The sequence below is a fragment of the Apteryx mantelli genome, chromosome 13 (genome assembly GCF_036417845.1).
Source record: "Apteryx mantelli isolate bAptMan1 chromosome 13, bAptMan1.hap1, whole genome shotgun sequence".
NCBI classification, from domain to species: Eukaryota; Metazoa; Chordata; class Aves; order Apterygiformes; family Apterygidae; genus Apteryx; species Apteryx mantelli.
This window is the reverse complement of record NC_089990.1, coordinates 22,526,287-22,547,162: the sequence shown is the minus strand read 5'-3', so window position 1 is coordinate 22,547,162 and position 20,876 is coordinate 22,526,287. Positions and strand designations below refer to the sequence as shown.

The 20,876-nt window shown below is 36.1% G+C and overlaps 1 protein-coding gene across 9 annotated transcripts in view; it reads right to left on the bottom strand.

The window, feature by feature from the left end:
• ATRX (ATRX chromatin remodeler) overlaps nt 1-20,876 on the bottom strand; it is a 94,965-nt gene that overhangs the window by 12,661 nt on the left and 61,428 nt on the right. For 8 of the 9 annotated variants that reach the window (XR_010885576.1, XR_010885577.1, XR_010885578.1 and 5 more), the window contains 10 exons: nt 20,440-20,615; nt 19,169-19,286; nt 15,313-15,443; nt 14,926-15,014; nt 14,603-14,775; nt 11,994-12,147; nt 11,591-11,694; nt 9,345-9,453; nt 5,075-5,252; nt 3,470-3,664 (listed from right to left, as the gene is read on the bottom strand). Coding sequence is in view for 6 of the 9 variants with exons in the window: in XM_067304335.1 (XP_067160436.1) it covers nt 3,470-3,664; nt 5,075-5,252; nt 9,345-9,453; nt 11,591-11,694; nt 11,994-12,147; nt 14,603-14,775; nt 14,926-15,014; nt 15,313-15,443; nt 19,169-19,286; nt 20,440-20,615 (1,427 nt within the window). In the remaining 3 variants the exon portion in view is untranslated. Of the gene's footprint in view, nt 1-503; nt 642-3,469; nt 3,665-5,074; nt 5,253-9,344; nt 9,454-11,590; nt 11,695-11,993; nt 12,148-14,602; nt 14,776-14,925; nt 15,015-15,312; nt 15,444-19,168; nt 19,287-20,439; nt 20,616-20,876 lie in introns of those variants that run through there. The other variant, XM_067304340.1, reaches the window with a different exon arrangement.

The following is a 20,876-nucleotide window of genomic DNA, read 5'->3' as shown; positions in this document are numbered from 1 at the left end:
CAAGGGGGAGATAGCTAACTGTGGGAAACCAGTGACGCAGGTGAGCGTGGGCACCAAGTTTTCCTGGCCTTTGGTTCCAAGTGCGAGCTGCCGAAGGGTCAGGCCGGGGGTGCTGAACTTACCACGACCAAAGTGTCCAAGTATCACGCCGCACGATCCTAAACAGTATTTTAACCTCCGACTGGCGTGCAATTAATGGATGTTACAATAAAATGTTTTTGTAAGCATATCAATAGTCTTTTTAATCAACTTCTTTTTCCGAACATGCTACAAGAGTGTGGGGTTAATTGATTTTATTGTTTGACAATTATAAAGCTAAATCATGCATCTCTTAAAATTACACTGAAATAAGGAACAGTGAACTTTCTAAATGAATAAGCCTACACAACAGAGAATTACAACATCCACGGCAGTATCTCCTAGAGCTCAGTTTTCATAGTTGCTTTTGATTGTCTACATAAGATTTCTAGAGAACGGGTCAGAATCAAAGAGACAGATTGTGAAATAAAACACAAAAGTTAAACTAATAATACCATAAATAAGGCATGAGCCACAATTCGATTAAGCAGCTCACAGGAATCGGGAAGGAGTCACTGCAACTACTGGACTAGCTCCATTTTGTGGGTAAAGCAAGAACTCAGCTGTGGACAGAACGGAAATTAAAAAATCAGAATCAGCTCAGCTTCGCAGGGAAGAAATGCAGCAAAACAAAAACAAAGTGGAATAATCAAACAGTTAAGGGGAAAGGGTTTTGTCTTTATGTTTTTCATGGTAAATATAAGGACCAGATGAAAGAAAACTCTCTGACAAATTCCGGTGTGACAGTATACTGCCATCGACTCAAAGTCTTATTCATCAAGGCAAGGCGACCCAAAGACAAAAGCGGCACAGAAAGTCACCCCACCCGTAACTACCCCTTGGCGTCTCGCCCCGCGCGCAGCGTCCAGGATTCGTTAGCGATGACCGACTGCGCACGCACGTTTGCTGTCCTCCCGGGACAGACGCCGCTCCTCCCCCCGGACAGCTTGCCCAAATCCCAAACCGCAATTAATACTTTCCACAGCGACAGTCACTGATTTTTATTAAAGCTCCCCAAACACTTTTTTCCCCTAACATTCTGAAGTATTTCCTAACAAATGAAGACCAATTACACATGAAAACACCGCAGTGCACGCCACAGGCTACTCTGTCGACCAGCTGAAGACACACATAAGAAATTACAGCCGTCGCATGACACCGGCTGCCCAGGCCTCGCAGCTGCTAACGTCAGTAGGAGCCAAGGGAGCTCAGCAACCAGCCGAACTCGTCCTTCCCTGCGGCAGACCCAAAGCCAGGGCAAGACTGCCGGGGGCTCCCGGCTAGCGCTCCAGCTTCCGCGCGGCTGCTAGGAACACAAAACCTTGCTCGCCCCCCCGCCCCACACACACACAAAGTAAAAGCAAGATAGATCTACCTGACAGTTTTTAGCCCTTTCAAACATCAAATCCAAGAAATGATTAGAAATTTGCCCACAGTCTATGCTAAGACGTACGTCCTGGCAAGAATGAAATTCCATTCAAGACCATCTGCTAAATCCAGGAAAAAACAAAGAGAATTCCAATACATGGATTTGCTTTCTTTATAGCCAGGGATTTGGTTAAAAGCTCGTTCTCAACTTCCCTCACACGAACCTCATGTGGCTGGTTGGAAGTGAATTAATATGGAACTTAATATTTACAGCTGGATACTAAAGTAAGTTTGGAGTTTATAAACCTCCTCTCTTACACTGTACTTTATTCATGAATTGATATATTATTATAAAAGAAAACAAGTAACTTTCAAAATACAATTAGTGCAACGGATTATTTACTCAAAGCATTAATCATATTCAGTTGCTCCACAGGTTTTCCCATATTGAACCCTTCTTAAAAATATGCAGTGACAGCACATGGTGATGCATTAGCTGTTAGTTTGTGGAAGTATAAATGTATACAGCATAAAGTAATTGAGAACATAAAAAGAAAATAATTAAGAAATATATTATTTATGAACTAAAGGAACATATTTTAGGAGGTAAAAAAAAGAATTCACCAATATAAAAAGTTATAGTAAAACAGAAGAACAAAAAAATCAATTATCTACAATTTACTGTTTAAACTGAGAATCATCATCATAATAAGAGCTTATATTTAGCCATTAAAGTTTGTTTTCAAGGGTTTTTAAATGGATGTGTTACAGTGGCTCTTTATAGGGTTAACACTTCCCGATGCCCCGGCAGCTGCAGGGACACTGTAGGTGGTCTAACAGACCCTACTTCAGAGAAAGCCGGTGTGATGCTTAAGCACAACTTGGTATATTATACTGGTCTACAGATAGTCCAGAATCGAAAACATACCATTTTCATTGAAAATAAATGTATTCACAAACTAGAAAATCTCCACCCTTCCCTCCACCCAGGCAGTTTATAATATCCACAACACAGAAGTAATGCAGAAATGTAATCAGTTAACTAACTACAGGCCACACATTTAAGTGTTACTATTTACTAGCTATTCACCTGACAAGCAAAAATGATCTCACAACAGCGTGTTGATGAATTTGTCTTTAGCAGACCACATTACATTAGTGCGTGCGGACAACATCTAACATAAAGAATATGATTAGACAAAGGACTAAAACCTTAGTCTAACCTTAAATGCAAACTGATGTGCAAAACAATGGATAAATGATCTAGTCATTCTTTCTCCAGAAGTTTATTTTTGCCCGACTGTAAAAAGTATAGCTTATTTTTAAATTTGATTAGTAGTTTCGGGGGGTTCCCTAAGTACCTCACAGGATATTGAACCATTACTCAATGGAACAGTGATGATGAACCACTAGCAAGGGTGCCACATCCATTGCGTGTCACTTAAACGGTAAATAAGTTTATCTGTTTTACTACCCTATCTCTATTAATGGTCTCTACAAGAAGAGTTAAGCAAGGAACTAAAAAAAAAGAGAAACACTTGGTAAACAAGAGCATGGATTAATTTGCCTACTACAAAGTCTTACCTAGGTATATAAAAGCCAGACCTTGAAGTGCAGTATCTCTTCACAGATTTATCATCATTATTGAGATAATGCTACTCATTTAGGTATCTACTCTTTTGAATCTTGGCTTCCACAGTTTCCTGCGGCAAAGCTTCTATTCACTCAAACTGGGTGAAAAAGTATTTTTGTTTGTTTTGTTTTCAATTTTTTTTTGTCTTTTAACTGAACATCTTTTTTATGTAATTTTTTTGAAAGAAAATCCATTATTTAGTTTCATTATATCATCCATTATACTAATTATATATTTCACTATGTTCCCTGCTATTCACCTACTTTCAAAGTGAAGACTGCTACTCTTTTCACAGCACTCTCTTCCTTCCAAGGTCAAGAACCCCATGCTCTTAAACAGACATAAGTTTTTTTCCTACTGTATAATTCCTTGTGATGTGCATCAACTTACTTTTGGCAACATGGGTGTATCTCTCTTCTTTTTCTTTTCCGAATTAGGATCATCCAGCAAATCTGGCTCAAAAGTGTACAGCTCTGTAAGCTCATTCATAGTAAAATGACGCTCAACCTGCTGTTGGTCAACAACCCGGAAAGACAGTGACTGCTTTGTTACCTGCCGGTCATAGATCTTATCTTCCATTGTTCCCTGGAAAACACAGATATTCACTTTCATACAAACACTGGACTTTCTGTCACAGAAGAAAAAGATCAATAAATGTAGAAGAGCAAGAGTAACAATGGTGCAACAGTGCTCTATTTCCACTGTTTCTTTGACCAAGGATCTACAAAGTTATCCGAAAAGAACCCAAATTTTCCTTCATTTGCTAAGAAAATACATACTCCTGGAAATGAACACATAGTAATGTGGACTGTTTATGTGACAGGCATCATACACTACTGACTAGGGTAAGAAATATTTTTTTTCAGTAGTGTTTTGAAGAGATCAGCTTTTGCCTCAATTCCCCCAAGTATGATTACAACAAAGAATGGCAATTTCCACAGCATGTGCCTTATTTTGCTACCTTGATCAGCCTGTAAAAAGGAAAACAGATACCACACAGTGCTGGCGTGGCGGGGGCGGGGGAAGAGTGGCAGTCAAGGCTAATTCATCACAGCTGTGTAAGAACAAACTAGATCATTGGGGGGAAAAAAGCAGGAAAACTACTTTTTTTTTTTTTTTTTTTTTTTTAAGATGATGGCTATGTGAAGTATGAGAACAGCACAGCCTGTTCTGAACACTGCAGTTTAAAAAGGATACCAACAGTTCAAAAGTGTACATGAAGACCTACAAAAATAGACTGAAGACTGAAAAAAACCCCATGTCTGACAGTAATGTGTTTTGAAAAGCAATCTATTTAAGTTGGCAAAGGAAAAGTGACTTGATCAAGAGTTAAGCACTATTAATGGGAAAAGGTTTTCCATCTACCATGTAACAACTGAAGACTAGAAGATACTTTGTATCAGAAATATGGCAATATACTTAAAAAGAGCATAGATCAGTGGTCATCAGAATTATTACCCTGTAAGGTCCACAGGTCGAGATACAAGTTTTCAAATCATGACTGGATGCCTTCTAATTAAAAAAACCTTTAGCTCACTGTGCTTTAATTCCAGCTGGATCTTCAGGGGCCCACAGACCACTTTTAAGGTGTCTGCAGAAGACATCTATATTAAGCAAGCCTACTGCCTAATGAGAACCATCCCCTAGGCCATCTATTCCATTAAGAATTTTTAGTGGTGTGCAAATTAGAAAAGGTTGAAAACACTATTCTAAGTCTAGATGTGCGAATCTGTGGTGAAGTTCTAAGATCTGTATTACACAAAGTGTCAAATGAGGTGGGCTTAACAGGAAATAACTTCAGTTATTGTTTATTTTACCAATACCTTTCCTCCAATATTTTGTTTAATGTTTTTTTGGGCCAACTACTGATATCAGATAGGGCTGGAAGATGCTCGGATCAGTGATGAGCGCTACTGACTTCAAGTCCAAACCATTACTGGTTACAGATTTGATTGCAGGACCAGAATATCACAAAAATATCAGACAGAAACATACCTGAGCCAAAAACCTGTATACAAACACAGGTTTGTTCTGCCCAAAGCGGTAAACCCTGAAAATACTCTGGATATCATATGATGGGTTCCAAGAAGCATCAAAGATGATTACTCTATTAGCAGCCACGAGATTAATTCCGAGGGAACCTGCTTTAGTGGAGATAATAAACAAGCGGCCTCTGGAATGAATAAAAATTACAAAATTTTAATATTTTAGCATACAAATTACTGTTCCTGTTTTGCTATGCTACTGTGGAATTGTTCATTGAAATAACTCAAAAACTTCATTAAATATAGAATAGATAGAGATTTTACACAGACAAAGCTTAGAGCAAACCAAATACATACAATCAGAAATACAGATCAGAGACTTTCACAAGTCAATTGTTACCAAGAACTGGTGGGTAAGAAAACGTATTTTTTTTCAGCTTTTTCAAAATGTAATAAAATCAGTTATATCAAATTAAACCATAATTTTAAACAGGCATACCCTGCATTATTGAAACTGTTCTCTGGCTAACAAACTCAAAGAATAACTCTAGCATGATAGTGTCTCTATGATATGCCTGTTTTTTCTCATTATCATCAGCATTCAGGTTTAATTTAAAATGAGCTCTTTACAAATACCTGCCAAAATAAACTATATAATATTAAGAGTATTAACATTGAATCAGTTTGCTTTGTTACATTTAACTTGTTTTTTATTCCTTTGTACATTTAAAATGATTGCAATTATCTAATTTCATTTTTCTTAAAGGAATTTAGGAAGATGTAGTTCCTTTAGGTTCATTAAACTAACACGTACAATTTTCTATCTATCTGCCTATCTAAATCAATCAGACCGGGAAGTCCCAACTCACGAACAGCGGATGGCCAGGAGACAAGCACAGTCTGGTTACAGCTACGAGAGCTCTGTGCTTCTCACTGGCCAAGCGACTGCTGTCTCCGGGCCAGACCCCATGGGGCTTTGACCTTTCCAGGTCCTTGTATCTAGGCTACCTACAAGCCTTGCAGAGTCTTTCTGCGTAGTACCTTTCAAGATATGGTCTTTTTTATTTGAATCCATCTACTTTGTTAAAATACCTAGCCTGTATATTCACTGCTAATCCTTTTACTAAAGAGGTTGCATGCACATCTATTATTTTTCCTACAGATATTGAGCTTCTCCTTGCTTTACATATGAAATAATTTTCTCAGAAACAAACACCTTTCTTCTCTAGAAAAGCAATCAACTTTCCCAAGAATACCTGTATACTTTACCAGTGGTGAACAGAAAGAAAAGTAAATGTATTAACTTAAAAACCTTGTAGCATTTTAAACAGAACCACGTCGTAGCTGCATTACAGGCCATTACACAGACAAACCTAAGTGTATCACTGAAAAATACGGCAACTGCCTCCCATATTCATAGGAAGCATACCCTAGAGCTCACTGGCTCAGGGAACGGCAGGATTTAGAAATATGTTATTGCATCTGCTGTGCAATTTTCAAACTTTCAGACCGAATTCTGACAAGTATGATTCTTCAAATAAAATCGAAGATTGCTAAAAACAGTAAAAGAACCCCAAGGGTCCTCCTCTGTTTTACATATCTGAAAAGAAATGTCTTTTGTTAAAACTGATTTTCCAAAAATGAAGGCATTTGTCTCCAGAAGAACCTTTAAATACAAAAGAAGAACCGAGCGCTTCATTCATGATGTGGGAAGAATCCCACATTGTTTGTTCTGCATCATCTCTTTTTCTTTCTGTTTGTGGCATAGCTCTGTCAGGTGGCCACAGAAAGACTTTATTTTTTTAACAGAAAAATGACAAAAAATGTCAGTAGAACAAGAGACAAACACATTAAGTTAAAGTGTACTTTGAAGATGATTTCTACTATGGAATAGTTTGAAATCTTTCAAAAATTGAGAGCATGAATTTTTGTAAAGAATCTTTCTAATGGTATCAACAAAATGGGAAAGAACAACCTAAAGGCTAATATGGTCAGCATATTATGAAAGTTGCTGCAAGTCTTGTTTATACGGAAACATCTTTTTCCACCATTGTGTAATTATCTATTACAGTTGTGGTACAGAAATAGTATTTTAAAAAAATAAAGATGGCACAAAAATATGTGTATTGTATTTTTATAAAATGTACCTATCAAACTAAAATCATAATTTATCATTTTTCATCTTCATGTTTGAGCTGATTTGGAAAGACTAGTGAGGTACACCTAAGTCAAGTCAACGGCCAACTCTGCTAGCAAACTGCTTCCGCTTGCTCTGTTCTGCAACTGGCTACAAACACACACGCACAACGTGTGTGAGCTGGTCGGAGCGCCACATCAAGGGCAAGACAGGCAGCAGAGAACATACCCTGTAATCATCCAGGTCAGTAAGAAAGCTTTAACAAAATGACAAAATTCCTATCTTAGCAAATTAAAAAACTCTCAACTTCAAGCACGTTTCTCTTCAGTAATAGCAGAACCAGATTATTATACCCAAAACTACATACTACAGTTTTCTTCCTAAATATTTCTTCAACTTAACTTATTTAGCTCAATTTAAGAACAGTTCTTATACTGAGCTAAATAACTTATTATTAAAGAGTATATTTTGCAACCTCTCAGTCATCTTTTGCACCTTGGTATTCTCCATGATTAATGTAAATAATTGTATTTAAAAACAATTGATTTAAGCCAACACATAAGCAAGTTAAAATATCAACTTTGCTACCACTTTAAATTAGTAGCACATAGCTACAGAGAATTTGCATCCAAGAAATGTTATTTATTCACTTAACAAAATCCTTTGTTGAAAAAATTATATATAATATTTCAAGAAGAAGAATCTGCCCCATTTTAAAGACCATGTAGAGGGTACCAAGGTATAGACTGGATCAATCGGAACAAAATGCAGAGATAACGTCTTTGGACAGAGTAAACGAAACTGTTTCCTGGAACAATTAGTCTGAGAACTCCCAGGAAAGCACACTACTGGCCTGGCTCTTCAGGGGGGCACAGGACACTGCTCAGGAGGTATTAGAGGCAGAACCCCTATGATATTAACAATCACAGTATATTTTGGTTTAACATTGTAGTGGAAGAAGCAAGTCAAATAAAATCAGCACAGGGATATTCAATTTCAACAAAGAGGACTACATAAAAATGAAGTGATTAGTAAAAAACCACCTCTGCCCCTCCAAGCCCTTAAAAGGAGGAGTCCAAAAAATCCAAGCCTATAAGCAGCCTGAAGGCTGTTCTACAACACTGCAGTAAAAGCCTAGGTAAACTGTGTATGACAGGTAAAAAAATAAAAAATAAAAAAAAATATGTATAGCTTAATATACTGTTTAAGGGATATTTCATAGAAAAAAAGCTGGCATTTATAAAATGAAAGCTTGTCCAAAGGAGAATAGGAAAGCCCATAAAACACGACAAGTCAAACATAAACAGAAAATTAAGACAGTTAAAAAGGAATCTGAAGACTGACTTGCGAAGGATGCTTTAAATATATCAAAAGCAGTAAAAGCTAGTTAGAGAATCAGAGGAACCACCCGATGACAAAGGTGTAAAAGGAGCACTTTGGGGTGATAAGGCCACAGCAAAGCAGCTCAATAATTTCTCTGCATCGGTCTTTACTGATGAAAATGTTGGGGAGATTCCCATACCTCATGCATTCTTTGTAGCAGATAGGTCATAGGAAGCAGATCAATTTGAAGTTAATACATCAGAAGTGTTAGACCAAAGAGACCAGCTAGGTGTTAACAAGTCACCGGAACGCAGGAGAAGCCAAGAGGCCAAGGAACTCAAGCCAGAGATTGCCGAGCTGCTAGAGAAACTGTGCAACCCCTCTGATTCAAAACACGGAAACAGCAGACGGCTCAAAGAAACAGCTGGAAGATTTCAAATGCAAAGACAGATAAAAACCTATATATTTTCTTAGTTCTTTAATATGGTTGAACCATTTCAGTTGAAATTAAAAGGAAGTGAACTGTGAGTACAGAAAACACCAGCAGCTGATTTCAGCAAATGAAGAAGATGAAAACAGAGTCCCCCAAAAAAGTAATACACAATTTGGCCACAAGTATTGAAGTAAACAAATATGCACACTAAGGCAGGGGCAAAGAACAGTTTCATGTTTAAAAGAAAAATATTAAGCAAGTTCTGCACCTGGCACCCTTGTGATACATTTTTCATCTGCATATCCTTAAGAGGTACTAGTAACAAAGAAATACAGAACAAAAGAAAAAGGGTAAAAAATTGAGCATATATGTCAGTACAGATCTCACCTCACATTAGTTTCATCATTGAATTCTTCTGCCCATTTCTTTCTTGACTGAGCTGTAGTTGAACCATCTAAGCGATAGTAATCAATGTTTCTGAACCATTTTCCTTCACCTGTAAATGTAAGAGCCAGATGATTAAAATGATCATGTAAATACCAGACTCGTAATACTAGATATACAGGACTCTCAGACAAATAAAAGAATAAACATTTAACACAAAATATGCTATTCTCTGACACTTTAAAACAACGGGAAGAGCATATAAGTTTATTAAGAGTCACCCAAGACAGAGAACATTTTGAGGGAACACAGGCTCTTGCTTCAAGCAAGCTCTGAAAATCATATATTGAAGCTTGCACAATAAAATATAATGCAAGTAACGTGACAGAAAATAATGGCAATTGCATTTGTGAGGACAATGATCATCCACAAGCCTTTACTGCAATAACTCCCACCATCCATAAACTCATTTTGTCTAAAATAATTCAAGAGTAGAATAATATAAATACTGTCAATAGCATTTTACCTTACAAAAAGCATCCAGTGTTTATCTTTATCCTTTTCTTCTTAACATTTTGGTATTTAAAAAAGAAAAAGATATTAAATGAAACGTCTCAAATTGTAATCTGTATAAAACTGCTTTAAAGATGGGAAGTTACAATCAAACTGTGTACTAAGGTTAAATTTTAATTGAAATATTTTAAAAGAATCTTAGTTTTTCTTGGGTAGTTCCTCTGATTCCTCACCATTTCTAGTCATTTGGACACAACTGTAGAGCAGTTTCTTTTTTAACTTGCAGCCAAAATCAATTTTAAAAAGTAACTGCATTTAATCTTTAGGCGTTATAGTACTAACCCTACTTTTCTAATTGATCTTTGTAGATTCATGTTTTCAATTAGTCTGAGCTACAGTCTCTCCCACATATAGCATCCATAAGTAAATGCTTAAAAGGAGATTTCAAAAGTCCAGGTGTAATCATTTTGGAACTGAAATTCAAATCAGCTGTTTGAGTTTAATTATCCCGTGAGTTATGGTTAGTTCTTGCCAGATGAAAAAATATAAAAATTACAGCTGATAGAAGCAGATTTTCTTCCCCCTGCAATTCAGAACTAACCTTTCATTTTCTTTGGCAGTATATATGTACACAAAACAAACCCCACTGTGTCATCAATTAAAATGAAAATAGATTTTTTATTTTTATTTATTTTTTTTTTAGGAAGCAGCACTGCTCAGTACAATGAATTGTAAGAAACTGCTTGTTAAGTCATGTCCAGAAGGTCTATATATGGTGACTCTCATTATAATACATAGTCTAATTGCTTAGCAAAAGAACTGCCACAAACAAGAAAAAAGCCTTAAAAATTAGCTCAGACTACAGGGACAGACTCTAAAATACAGACAACTCAAAATCTGAAGATGACAAATGTTCAGAAGCTAAGGAAGAAGCAGCAGCCAGAAACAATAAATCTGTGTGAGAGAGAAAGATACCGGAGGATCTTCCTCTAACTACGATGTTGATATTGCTAAGCCAGATTTCTCTTATGCAACTGTGCAACATGTTTATACTTAGAAATAAGATATCTGAAAGGAATGACAGATTCAAAGAAACTCTTCAATCCACACATACTGGGAACTGAAACTTTCACATAAAAATGAACCGAAATCGTCAAGAGCAGTGGGAGGATTGTGCAGAGGAAACAAGAAATTTCCTACACGCAGGATATGTCTGGCTAGTGAGAAATTCCTCACCATTCAAGCACCACCAGGAATATGATTAATTAAATACATTGTTCCTTCATGGAATCCATAAAACAATCTACTGCGGTACATATAAAGCCTAAGTTGACATTTTGCATCCGGTCTCAAAACACACACTGCTTTAAAGTAGTACAGTTTTCCTTCATTATCTCTCTTTCAGCAGGAAGTTTCAGAGTTCACCACATATCAGCATACAATATCACTCTTGTGTAGAATTTAACAAAACACCTTCTCTCCTTTTAGAAGATCAACATTTAATTCGTTTAGGCGGTATCAAACACAGATGATACAGAATAAATTCAGAAGCATGAGTCCATAACAGGGTAGCACAGACAACTTACAGAGCAGGCCAACGGCCCTGCCAACTTCAGGCATGGTAGAGAGCATACGATATTTCTAACAGAAACAATTTATTTCAACTCCATTGCCTTTGGACTGAACAGAGCTGTAAGAGAGTCATTAGCTTTGTAATAGGTCTTGCTGCCACTCACCTTTATAAATAGGAGGCTTTTCTTTGTCAGTTTTCTCCCTGTTGGCCAGCTCCAGGAAATCTTCTATCAAATCCAGTGATATTAGGGACTGGCTAAATACTAGGCTGAAAACAAAAACAAGGAAACACACAAAATTCACCTCTGAAGTTATTTTAATCATTGTATTGGTTTCTTTTTCTTCCCTCCTCCCCGATACTACCTTTGAAAGAAACAGCGTTTTTCTAGACAGTCAATGATTTCAGTGGAGTACGGGTATGTATGGGAAAACCCTATGATGGAAATGAATGTAACATGCGTGTTTGTTTCAGAAAACTGAGCTACAGCATTATAAAGACTGAACGAAGAACACTGACTAATATATTTATATAGTCTTTAAAAATATTTGTTTCTAGAATTGACTTACACTTTGTCCCCAAGCTCCTCTGCCATCCGAAGAATCTCAAAGAGAAGCACCATTTTCCCAGAATGCTCCAACACTTCAGCATCTGCATCCGTAACAAAATCCTTGTACCAATCTGGAGCTGGGCTACCAGGATTGGAAGAGGATGCAGCTTTACCTGTAAAAAATAAATAAATAAATAAATAAATAAATAAATAAATAAAATTTAAAACTAAAACTGAAAGTATGAGACTGTCTAAATACTTAAAAAAACTTCTGAACTGCAAAATTACCTCCTCGTTATTAGCTGGTATGAAATGAGTAGAATACAGAGTCACAAAAAAAAGAATACTAGATTAGCAGTTTAATTCCAAGAGTTATCAATAACAGTCACAAATCTCATTTTTGTGTTACAGAATATTTGGACAAATAGCTCTGGCATCTGCACCTTTTCCCCAAGGGTATTTATGAACAGCTTTGTTTCCAGCAAGTATGCATCTTTGAAAACTCCTCCATAAATGTTACAACGATTGAAACAGAACTTTTTATGAAGCAAGCTCAAATACCTACAACTCCTGGAACCAGAACAGCCTTTTGAGTTACCTAGTTCATCTATCAAGAGAACTCTCTGGAAGCAAACTTCCAAATGCTCCAACGATACAGATTTTTAATACTCACCATATGTAAACCATTTCTTATTATTTGTCAGGCTCAGGTTTACAATCTTTTTTCCCTAAGCTAATTTAAAAGACAAGATTAGCAACAGGGTATAGGAAGAAAAAGTATGTCTTCCCCCTTTTGCACTAATTCACAACAGAGGAAAAAAAAAATAGATTCCACTATCATACTCTGCCTTTTTGCAAAGTTCTTTAATAAAATCTTACTGTCTGCTCAACCGCTAAAACACTGCTACACTAATAAAACCTATAAAACACATAACTGGGAACAATCGCATTTTTAACACCTTAGTAGATGATGTAAGTTAGTTTTGTTAATTTGACTGAATTCCTAAAAATATAGAAGTACAAGAAAGAATTATAAAATTCAGTTTCTCACTGTATAGCTACACCAAAATAACTATGCACCTAGCAAAACAAGTCAGGTCTGTCTGGGTCTAAATCACCCACTCCAAAGCATCAAAAGCAAAGCATGCCCATCTTTAAAGATGCTCACATTATCTTTATTCTGAAACACTGCTGAATTCAACCAGGAGAAAGCTTATATTCAGCTTTATAATCTGAACCAGAAAGGCAGACAGGAACCAGGAATTATCTTTATTTATATTACTTAATTTCTTTTTCTGATATAGTATGGCCTTTGGTTTAACCTCCTTTGCATTAGAGTGATACAAATTGATTAATTAGAAATATAACCTGAACTTTTTTCACTTACAAACTTTGATCTGACTGAAGTATTTACTTACATAGTAGGAGAAAAGTGTTCCATCTCATGAGCAATTCAAAACATTTAAATTTTAAGACTACACACAGCAAATCCATCATGACATAGCAGTAACATTCTGGGTGGAAGAACGAACTGATCTTGACAGAACTCACATTTGAGCCTTCCTTCATACAGTCTTTTAAAGAAGACATTTTTCAATTCCAGAGTGAATAATGAACCTGTTAACCAAAGAAGCCACCTAGACGTGCAGTGGGAAAATCCTACATACACCACCTACTCCCATTTTCACCCCTAAACTTTGCAGAAGGGCCTTCACCATTTGAAATGAGATGGATAGCAAGTCTGCCCCCACACCTCGTCTGGTACAGCATCAGATGTTTGTTTGGAAATTCTATACCCTTATCAAATCGGACAAAGCTGCAAGAGACAGACTTAAACTTTTAAATGATCTGCATTCAGAAACTCATCCTTCCTATAATGCAAGTAATTAACACATTTAATTAGAATCTGTATGTGTACATATTTCCCACGCACACACACACACCCCATTACACACTTATAATACATGCTTGTCATATAGTCAGGAGCAAAGAAAAAAAAAAAATTTTCATCTTCGTTGTCACAAAAAAATCATTTATTTATGGAAGGCACTAGACATTAATGCACCTATTAGACACATAATAAATGATACAGCCAGAAGATTAGCTTTATGATACAGGAAACCAGAATAGTGATGGACTATTAAAGAAAAATCTGAAAATGAAATATACAGACACACATAGCTGAAAAACAAATCTTAAAAAAAGGTCTTCTATTCCTGCTGCATTATAACCACCTGCTTGCTCAATATCCATTTGAAATTCCAGGTGCAAAAATGAACGACATACTTATTTCTTATTCTTTCCATTCGTATTTCACCAATATGTTTAAGCAGAGATGAAAAGCAGCACAGTTCTGTGTTAACCTTGTACCATTTTGTACTTTTGAATTCAAAAATTAACTGTTCAGCTTCCCTGCCACAAGACCCCTCAGTTTTAAACTGATGCCCTTTATTTTTCCAAAAGGCATGTATCATTACAAATAGCAGGAGCTGTAAGCGTAGAATTGGTTCTCCGAGTTATGGAATTTGCCATTTTTTGCAACAAAGCAGAATTTGTGACAGCCCTCTCAGATCACCTTTTGCAAAACGACGCTGCATCATATTGGGTTTACTTATACATTGCACTCACCTTCATCCGATTTTGTAACAGACGGAGGGTTGTTTACAAGTTCCTCTGCGTTTCCTTCTCCACCTCCACGAGATCTTGAATTCCAGACTTTAATGACTTCAACATCATTATCACTGCCACTTCCACTTGAGCTACACTCTTTCCTCACTTTTTTCCCCTTGGATTTTTTTTTCCTAGAAACATAAAATTATACACTCCTTTATTTCAAAAATATTCTACTGCAAGAGAAGGTATTATAAATAAACATTTACTTTTATACAAATCACTTAAGTTCTATTAGGGAAATAAATCCAACAACAAACAACAAATAAAAGCTCAATTACTTTGCATAATCATCAGAGCTTAAACTCATTGAAGTTTCATCGGAATCTGAAGCTATGAACTCATCCAGACTGTCTTCATCAAAATAGCCCTCAAAAGAGAAAAAACAGAAATTTTATTAAGTACTCTCATCCAGAAGCTTTTATTAAACCTTTAGCCACCTGCTTATTCTTCATTTAAACAATGGTAAGTTCCACAAAGGATCAGCCTTGCAAAACGTTTTAAGAATGACAACATATCCAGAAATAAAAAATGACAAAAACAGCAGCAAAATCACTCTACCCCACAGCAACAAAGATTTCCATTAATTTGATGAAACTTTACCTAGCATTTGGCATAGCTTATTTGGAAAGTTCTCAATACAGAGTATTTTGATATATCTAATTTACCTTATTTTCTTTGCTAATATAATCCAGCTGCAAACACCAAGGGTGAGTCCAGATTCTGCTCAACATCTGGAAATCCTGGAATAGCTTAGCTCCAGCTTTGCCTCTTCCACCTTCACTGCCACTACCTACACCTGACAATAAAGTTCAGATTTTAGAGCGAAACCTTGAAGTAAGTTTGCCACATACTGTTCCCCTTTGAACAATCCATTAGTTCAGTACTGAGCGTTCTTTCCAGATGCACATCATATTGTAACGTCTCTTGTAAAAGAGGTCAAATTACTCAGTCACAGGCATTTTTTTCCTAGTTAAAGTTGTCAAAATTAGATTTCCCCCTTTTCTTGATAATGAGAAACATGATTACATTTTTACATAGAAGCGCATTTCTCCCCAATATAGGAATGAATCCAAATCCTGTTAAAAGTATAGTCATGTCTATTTAGGTTTTGTAGAAGTAGGCCTTAAAAAGCAGCCCAAGCTAGAAAAAGCAAAGTAAAATTTGCATTTAGGCTTCAATGAATTTGGCTTATTGCTTTCAGCTAACTTTTTTTGTATGACTGTATTAATCTGTTACAATGAAGTATCTAAAGATTCACAGCCTATATTCACTGTTCAAGCCCAAATTAGTGCAAAAAAGTGTTCAGAGAGCTAGATTTAATTTTTTTTGTAGCCTCAATTACTCATTAAGCAACACATTAACTTGAAGTTCTTGAAACTTGTCATATTTCATGGTTATTAGGGATATTTATTATTTCATACTTACTACAGTTACGTAATTTAAGGCACATCTAACTACAAGAAAATAGAATTTACTGCCTCACAATTATCAAATATCTGTGATGAAACAGGCACAAAGCTTATCCAGTGCATTTGTTAAATAGGCAAGACAATCCCAGTAAAACACAGAATATAAGTATTTTAATAAAGCAAATTCTTGATAGGTTTTATTTTTAGAACAGGTTCAGGTATCTCCCCATTTGAGTTCCCCTGTCTCTGGGAAATGCGACTGTAAGAAAAGCAGAGTATCTTAGATTCATCTTCCCTAAACCTGAGCTAACATCAGAGCAGCTTACTGCCCTTAACTCAAGTTAGTATCCCCTACAGTGTTTACACTATATTTTCTATGTAACAGAAGAACTGAAGCAAAACATGTATCATTTTTGTTATATGAAGGAAAATTGAAAGACTTGGTAAAATTGTATCTGAAGTATGTATATTTTAGTTATATGCCTCTGTTACAGTCCATGGGAAAACATCATTAAAAAAATACAGATGAGAAGAAAAACCTTCCCTGCTATACTCGTCTTCAGTAGGAAGACTCACTTTTTTATTTAATGAAAATCCAGATTAGACGGCTTGCTTTCTCTAAAAGAGGCAGTTCCTCCTTCCTCCCTTCTCTCTCGTTTCCCTCTTCTTCCTCGTATTGTCTCTGGCACTGATCACTGGATGATTTGATTCAACACTCCAAACTGGCAGGAAACTAACCCAAAATTAACACAGAGAAAGCAAAAAATGCTTGCTACCAGTTCAGGCAGTCGAATCAGCCCGCTAAGGAGTAAGTCATGAAACAGGACCAGCCCTTTAAACAGCTGCAAACGTAGAGAAGCTCAACTAATTTTGTTGAATCCTCGATGTCTAGACAGATTAATTAAACTACCTGTCCTTGACTGAGTTAGGGAGTGCATTTTCTTAGAGTTATACATTTACAAGCTAACTGTTAAGAAATTAATGGTTCCAACAATGCAGCAAATTTGAAACTGTAACAGGCTTACAGCCAGAGCAAATATTTCCCTTAACTTTAACAGACACTGGATTAGGGGCTACTTCCTCTTATCTGCTGCCTGCTTTATTAAAAAAGGAAATACTGAAAGCTATTGTATATACAATAAAGACTTCTGTACAGAGTAAGAAAAAAACATTTGTAATCATACAGCGCTAGCTCTTATGCTAATCAATGATCTGTAAAAGATCTACTTTGCTATCTCAAAACATGGTAGACCAACAAAGCCTGTGTTGTACAGCCTGGAATTACAAAAACAGCCCTGCTTTGTATCAGAAATAGGCCAAAGAATCTGTAAAACTATTGTGGCTGTGGTGATAAAAAAAAATTTGCTATGAAGAACAAAAGGAATTTAACCTGAATCATTCAGATGCATGCCTGTAAAGCAAATAGCTAATGCTTTTTATTTTTAAGCTAGGAGCTTTTGGAAGACATTTGGAATGATGCAGAAATGAACAGAATGCAAATAAGCTTCTTCTCAGAACATTTATATAAAGAAGAGCCAACACAGAACAGACTGCAGTATAGAACTAATTAGGAATGAGCACTACATAAAAGTTTAGGTTTGTAATGTACTGTTTTGAAGCACTATTAATGTAAACTTTTTTAAAAAAATGAAATACAAAGCTTTTACTCTTTTAAAATAAAAGGGCAAAGAGCAGTCTGCACTTAAACATCCAACTATTACTGGAGATATCAGTGGAAGCAAAATTATTTTCACTGGTCCTTCAAAACTCTCCACTTCTATAATTTACACCAAGCGCAGACAACAGCTGCCAGAATTCCAGAGCGGAAATCTAGCTTGCAGTGTGTCTAGGAGATCACAATGACATTATCCAGAATCTAAGTCATTAAGACAACACAGTGAATTTCACATTGTTATAAATCACAGCTTGATTTGATATACAATTAATCTTTCTTGTAATTAAACTCAGGAGAGTAACTAGAACAGAAAAATACTGTATAGTTAAAAACACAAAACAACCCAAAAGCCGGCATCCGCTACAGACAGGCATTTTAAGACATGGGGCTTATCAAGTACAAAAAAAAAAAAAAAAAAAAAAAAAAGTGGTACACTGGCATAACAGACTCTGTAATATGTTTTGTAGCCACCAGAAAAAGCAAATATATGCTTTAAGGCTTTAGAAAAAAGCTTGCCTATCATCAATGCCATACATATTCTTGACTACAGAATTCAACCCCTGATCATGAAGTCCATTATTATAAACAGTATTTAAGTAAACTGAATTGCTCCAGAACCCAGAAGCTGCTGCTGTGGAAATCAGTTGCCTGAGGCCTGGCCATGAACCACCTCGGCGAGGGCTCCCCAAGACAACCATCCTCACAGCCTATTCCTCAGAAGTGCTGCTGACATTTAGATACCGTGACAGACTAAATTACAAGCCTCAGTAGTTTATCTCTAATATGAAGTGAACAGCACAGCATCACACAGTACATGTATTTTTTTTCCTTATATATCCTTTCAATTAAACAAGTTTATTCTTAACTTGGAAGAAGCAAATCCCCAAAGACAGACAGACCAGTCAAGACTGAAATGAAAGCTGATGAAAAGCATGGTCACTGTGAAAAACAGACTTGTGGGTTTTGAGAACAAGAGAGGAGACAGTTCCCCAAAAGAGCCAATACTTGACAAATAACAGCTTCAGCTAGCATGATGACAAAAGGAAATTGCAAGGCTCTGCACTGCACTTACACCACTACATCTCTATTTTGAGTTCTCACCTTCCAATCTTACTGTCAATAATTTATTTCTTTGAAGAGAAAGACATTAAATGAATTATGGTTTATGTTTAGAACAGGAAGAAAAAGGAGAGATGAACCACAACCTGAAGGCAGGCTACTATTAAGAGATGTAAATATTAGTATTCCTCAAAAAATATTTTTATGTGTAACCAAATGTTTTGTTATAATTCAAGTTTCAGAGTTGAGGCAGATTTTACAACAAGCAGGAAAAATACATCTGTAAGGCTGATGTACACACACACACGCAATCAATACAAAAAGCCCCTGATAAGAAGACCATTAATCTTGTTACCTGAGCGAGTTGTAGTTACATACCTGTCAAATGATCCAAGTAGTATTGGTACAGCTTGCACTGAATAGGTGTCATTCTAACTTCTAGAACGTACTCATATTTTGGTGGGAGGAACTTTGTTAATGCTGTGTAATCTTTCCTCTGTAATTTTACAAACAGAATTTTAGTTGTATAAACACAAAGATTACTATGCTGAGCTTAAAAACTTCTGGCATCTTAAATGACAAATTACATTGCATAAATTACAATAACTCAGATGTTTTCCAACCACAAAGTGAAAAAAAACCCCACTAAATACAGACACTGTTCGCACAGGCCCTCTTACCTATGTATTTGTGGTTGTCTAGTCAAAAGTACATGCGTATATAGTATAAGACTATCTAGTCAAGAGTATATGGGGTTAACGAATCCCATGTCCCAGTTCCATGTCCTTGCAAAGGTGACTGCAGCTTCAATAGCCGCTCTAATAACTGTGTTTTTTGTTTTTTTTTTAATACTGGAACCTTTTTTTGTGAAAGCATGGGTAGGTCAAGCAGCTAATGTTTGTATCACAAATTAACTATCCCACTCAAGTTAACTGTTTTCTGTTTTAAGGTATGTGACTTCCGTATACTTAGCGCCCACAGCATCACATCTTCTGCATAAGGTGCAATATCACACCAAGGCAACTGAAGAGCAAGGGAGCCAGCCTTCATTTAGGAAATCCAGGAAGGGGTTTTTTTTTGTTTTGTTTTAAACCTAAGGTTTTTGAGGCAATAAGTTCTTCACCCTTTTTGACATGATTAATCTTCCTTCTTTCCTCTTCCCAATTGTTCCAGTTCTCACAACTTAAAAAGATAGGAGTCCAGAGCCAAGAGATTAACTACGGATCACCAGCTTTCTAGGCAGTTTTTAGGTAGCTAAGTTTTTAAATGTGTATTCTTTAAATACATATTTAAAATGAAATGATGATATTTCAAAATAACTTTTGTCCTTCTCTACCATATAATTTTCTAGTCTCCTAACAGGAAAATAGCTGTATTCTCTAATATATGTAAGTGTCCTATTGAAGATGCATCGTTTTTATCAAATGTCAATGTATTTTTGGTAAGACTTTCTAGCTATAACAATTAATCTAGATATCTAGTAATCAGTGAAAATACTTAACTCAAAAGTGATAGCTGGATTCAACAGACCACTTTAATGGCAAATTTACAGGGTAATAGGCCTTTAAATGTTTTATTAGAACAAAATTAAATAACTCCCCCCCCACACACACACACCAGCTAATTCAAGTTAATTGAACAGTTCTTACCTGAACACATCCAGCTAACATCTCATAAAGAATATGTGCACGTTTCTTCATTACTCTGACATCTACCAGAGTGGAGTCTGCACACTGACCGTTCTGAATTGGATTTATAAATCGATTCCGGAATTCTTTAATTGAGCCAAGCAAATTCTCCTTAATAAAGTTAACCATGCAGTGATCTAGGACAGAAAGATCAGGCTCTAGTTGTTCAAAATGAAAAGTACAGTACTCACGGAAGGGTTAATTCTAACAGAAAATGAGTGTGTCTTATCTAATCTAAGTATCACCTTCTGCTGAGCAAAAAAAATTTTTAAAACAACATTTTCAGGAAAGGGTATCTTAAGCTGATACATACTTTAAGCACAGAAGTAATTTCCAAATTTAACACCAGATTTAAAACCATCTCATCTTAGATGCTATACAAAATTTGAGGGCTGATG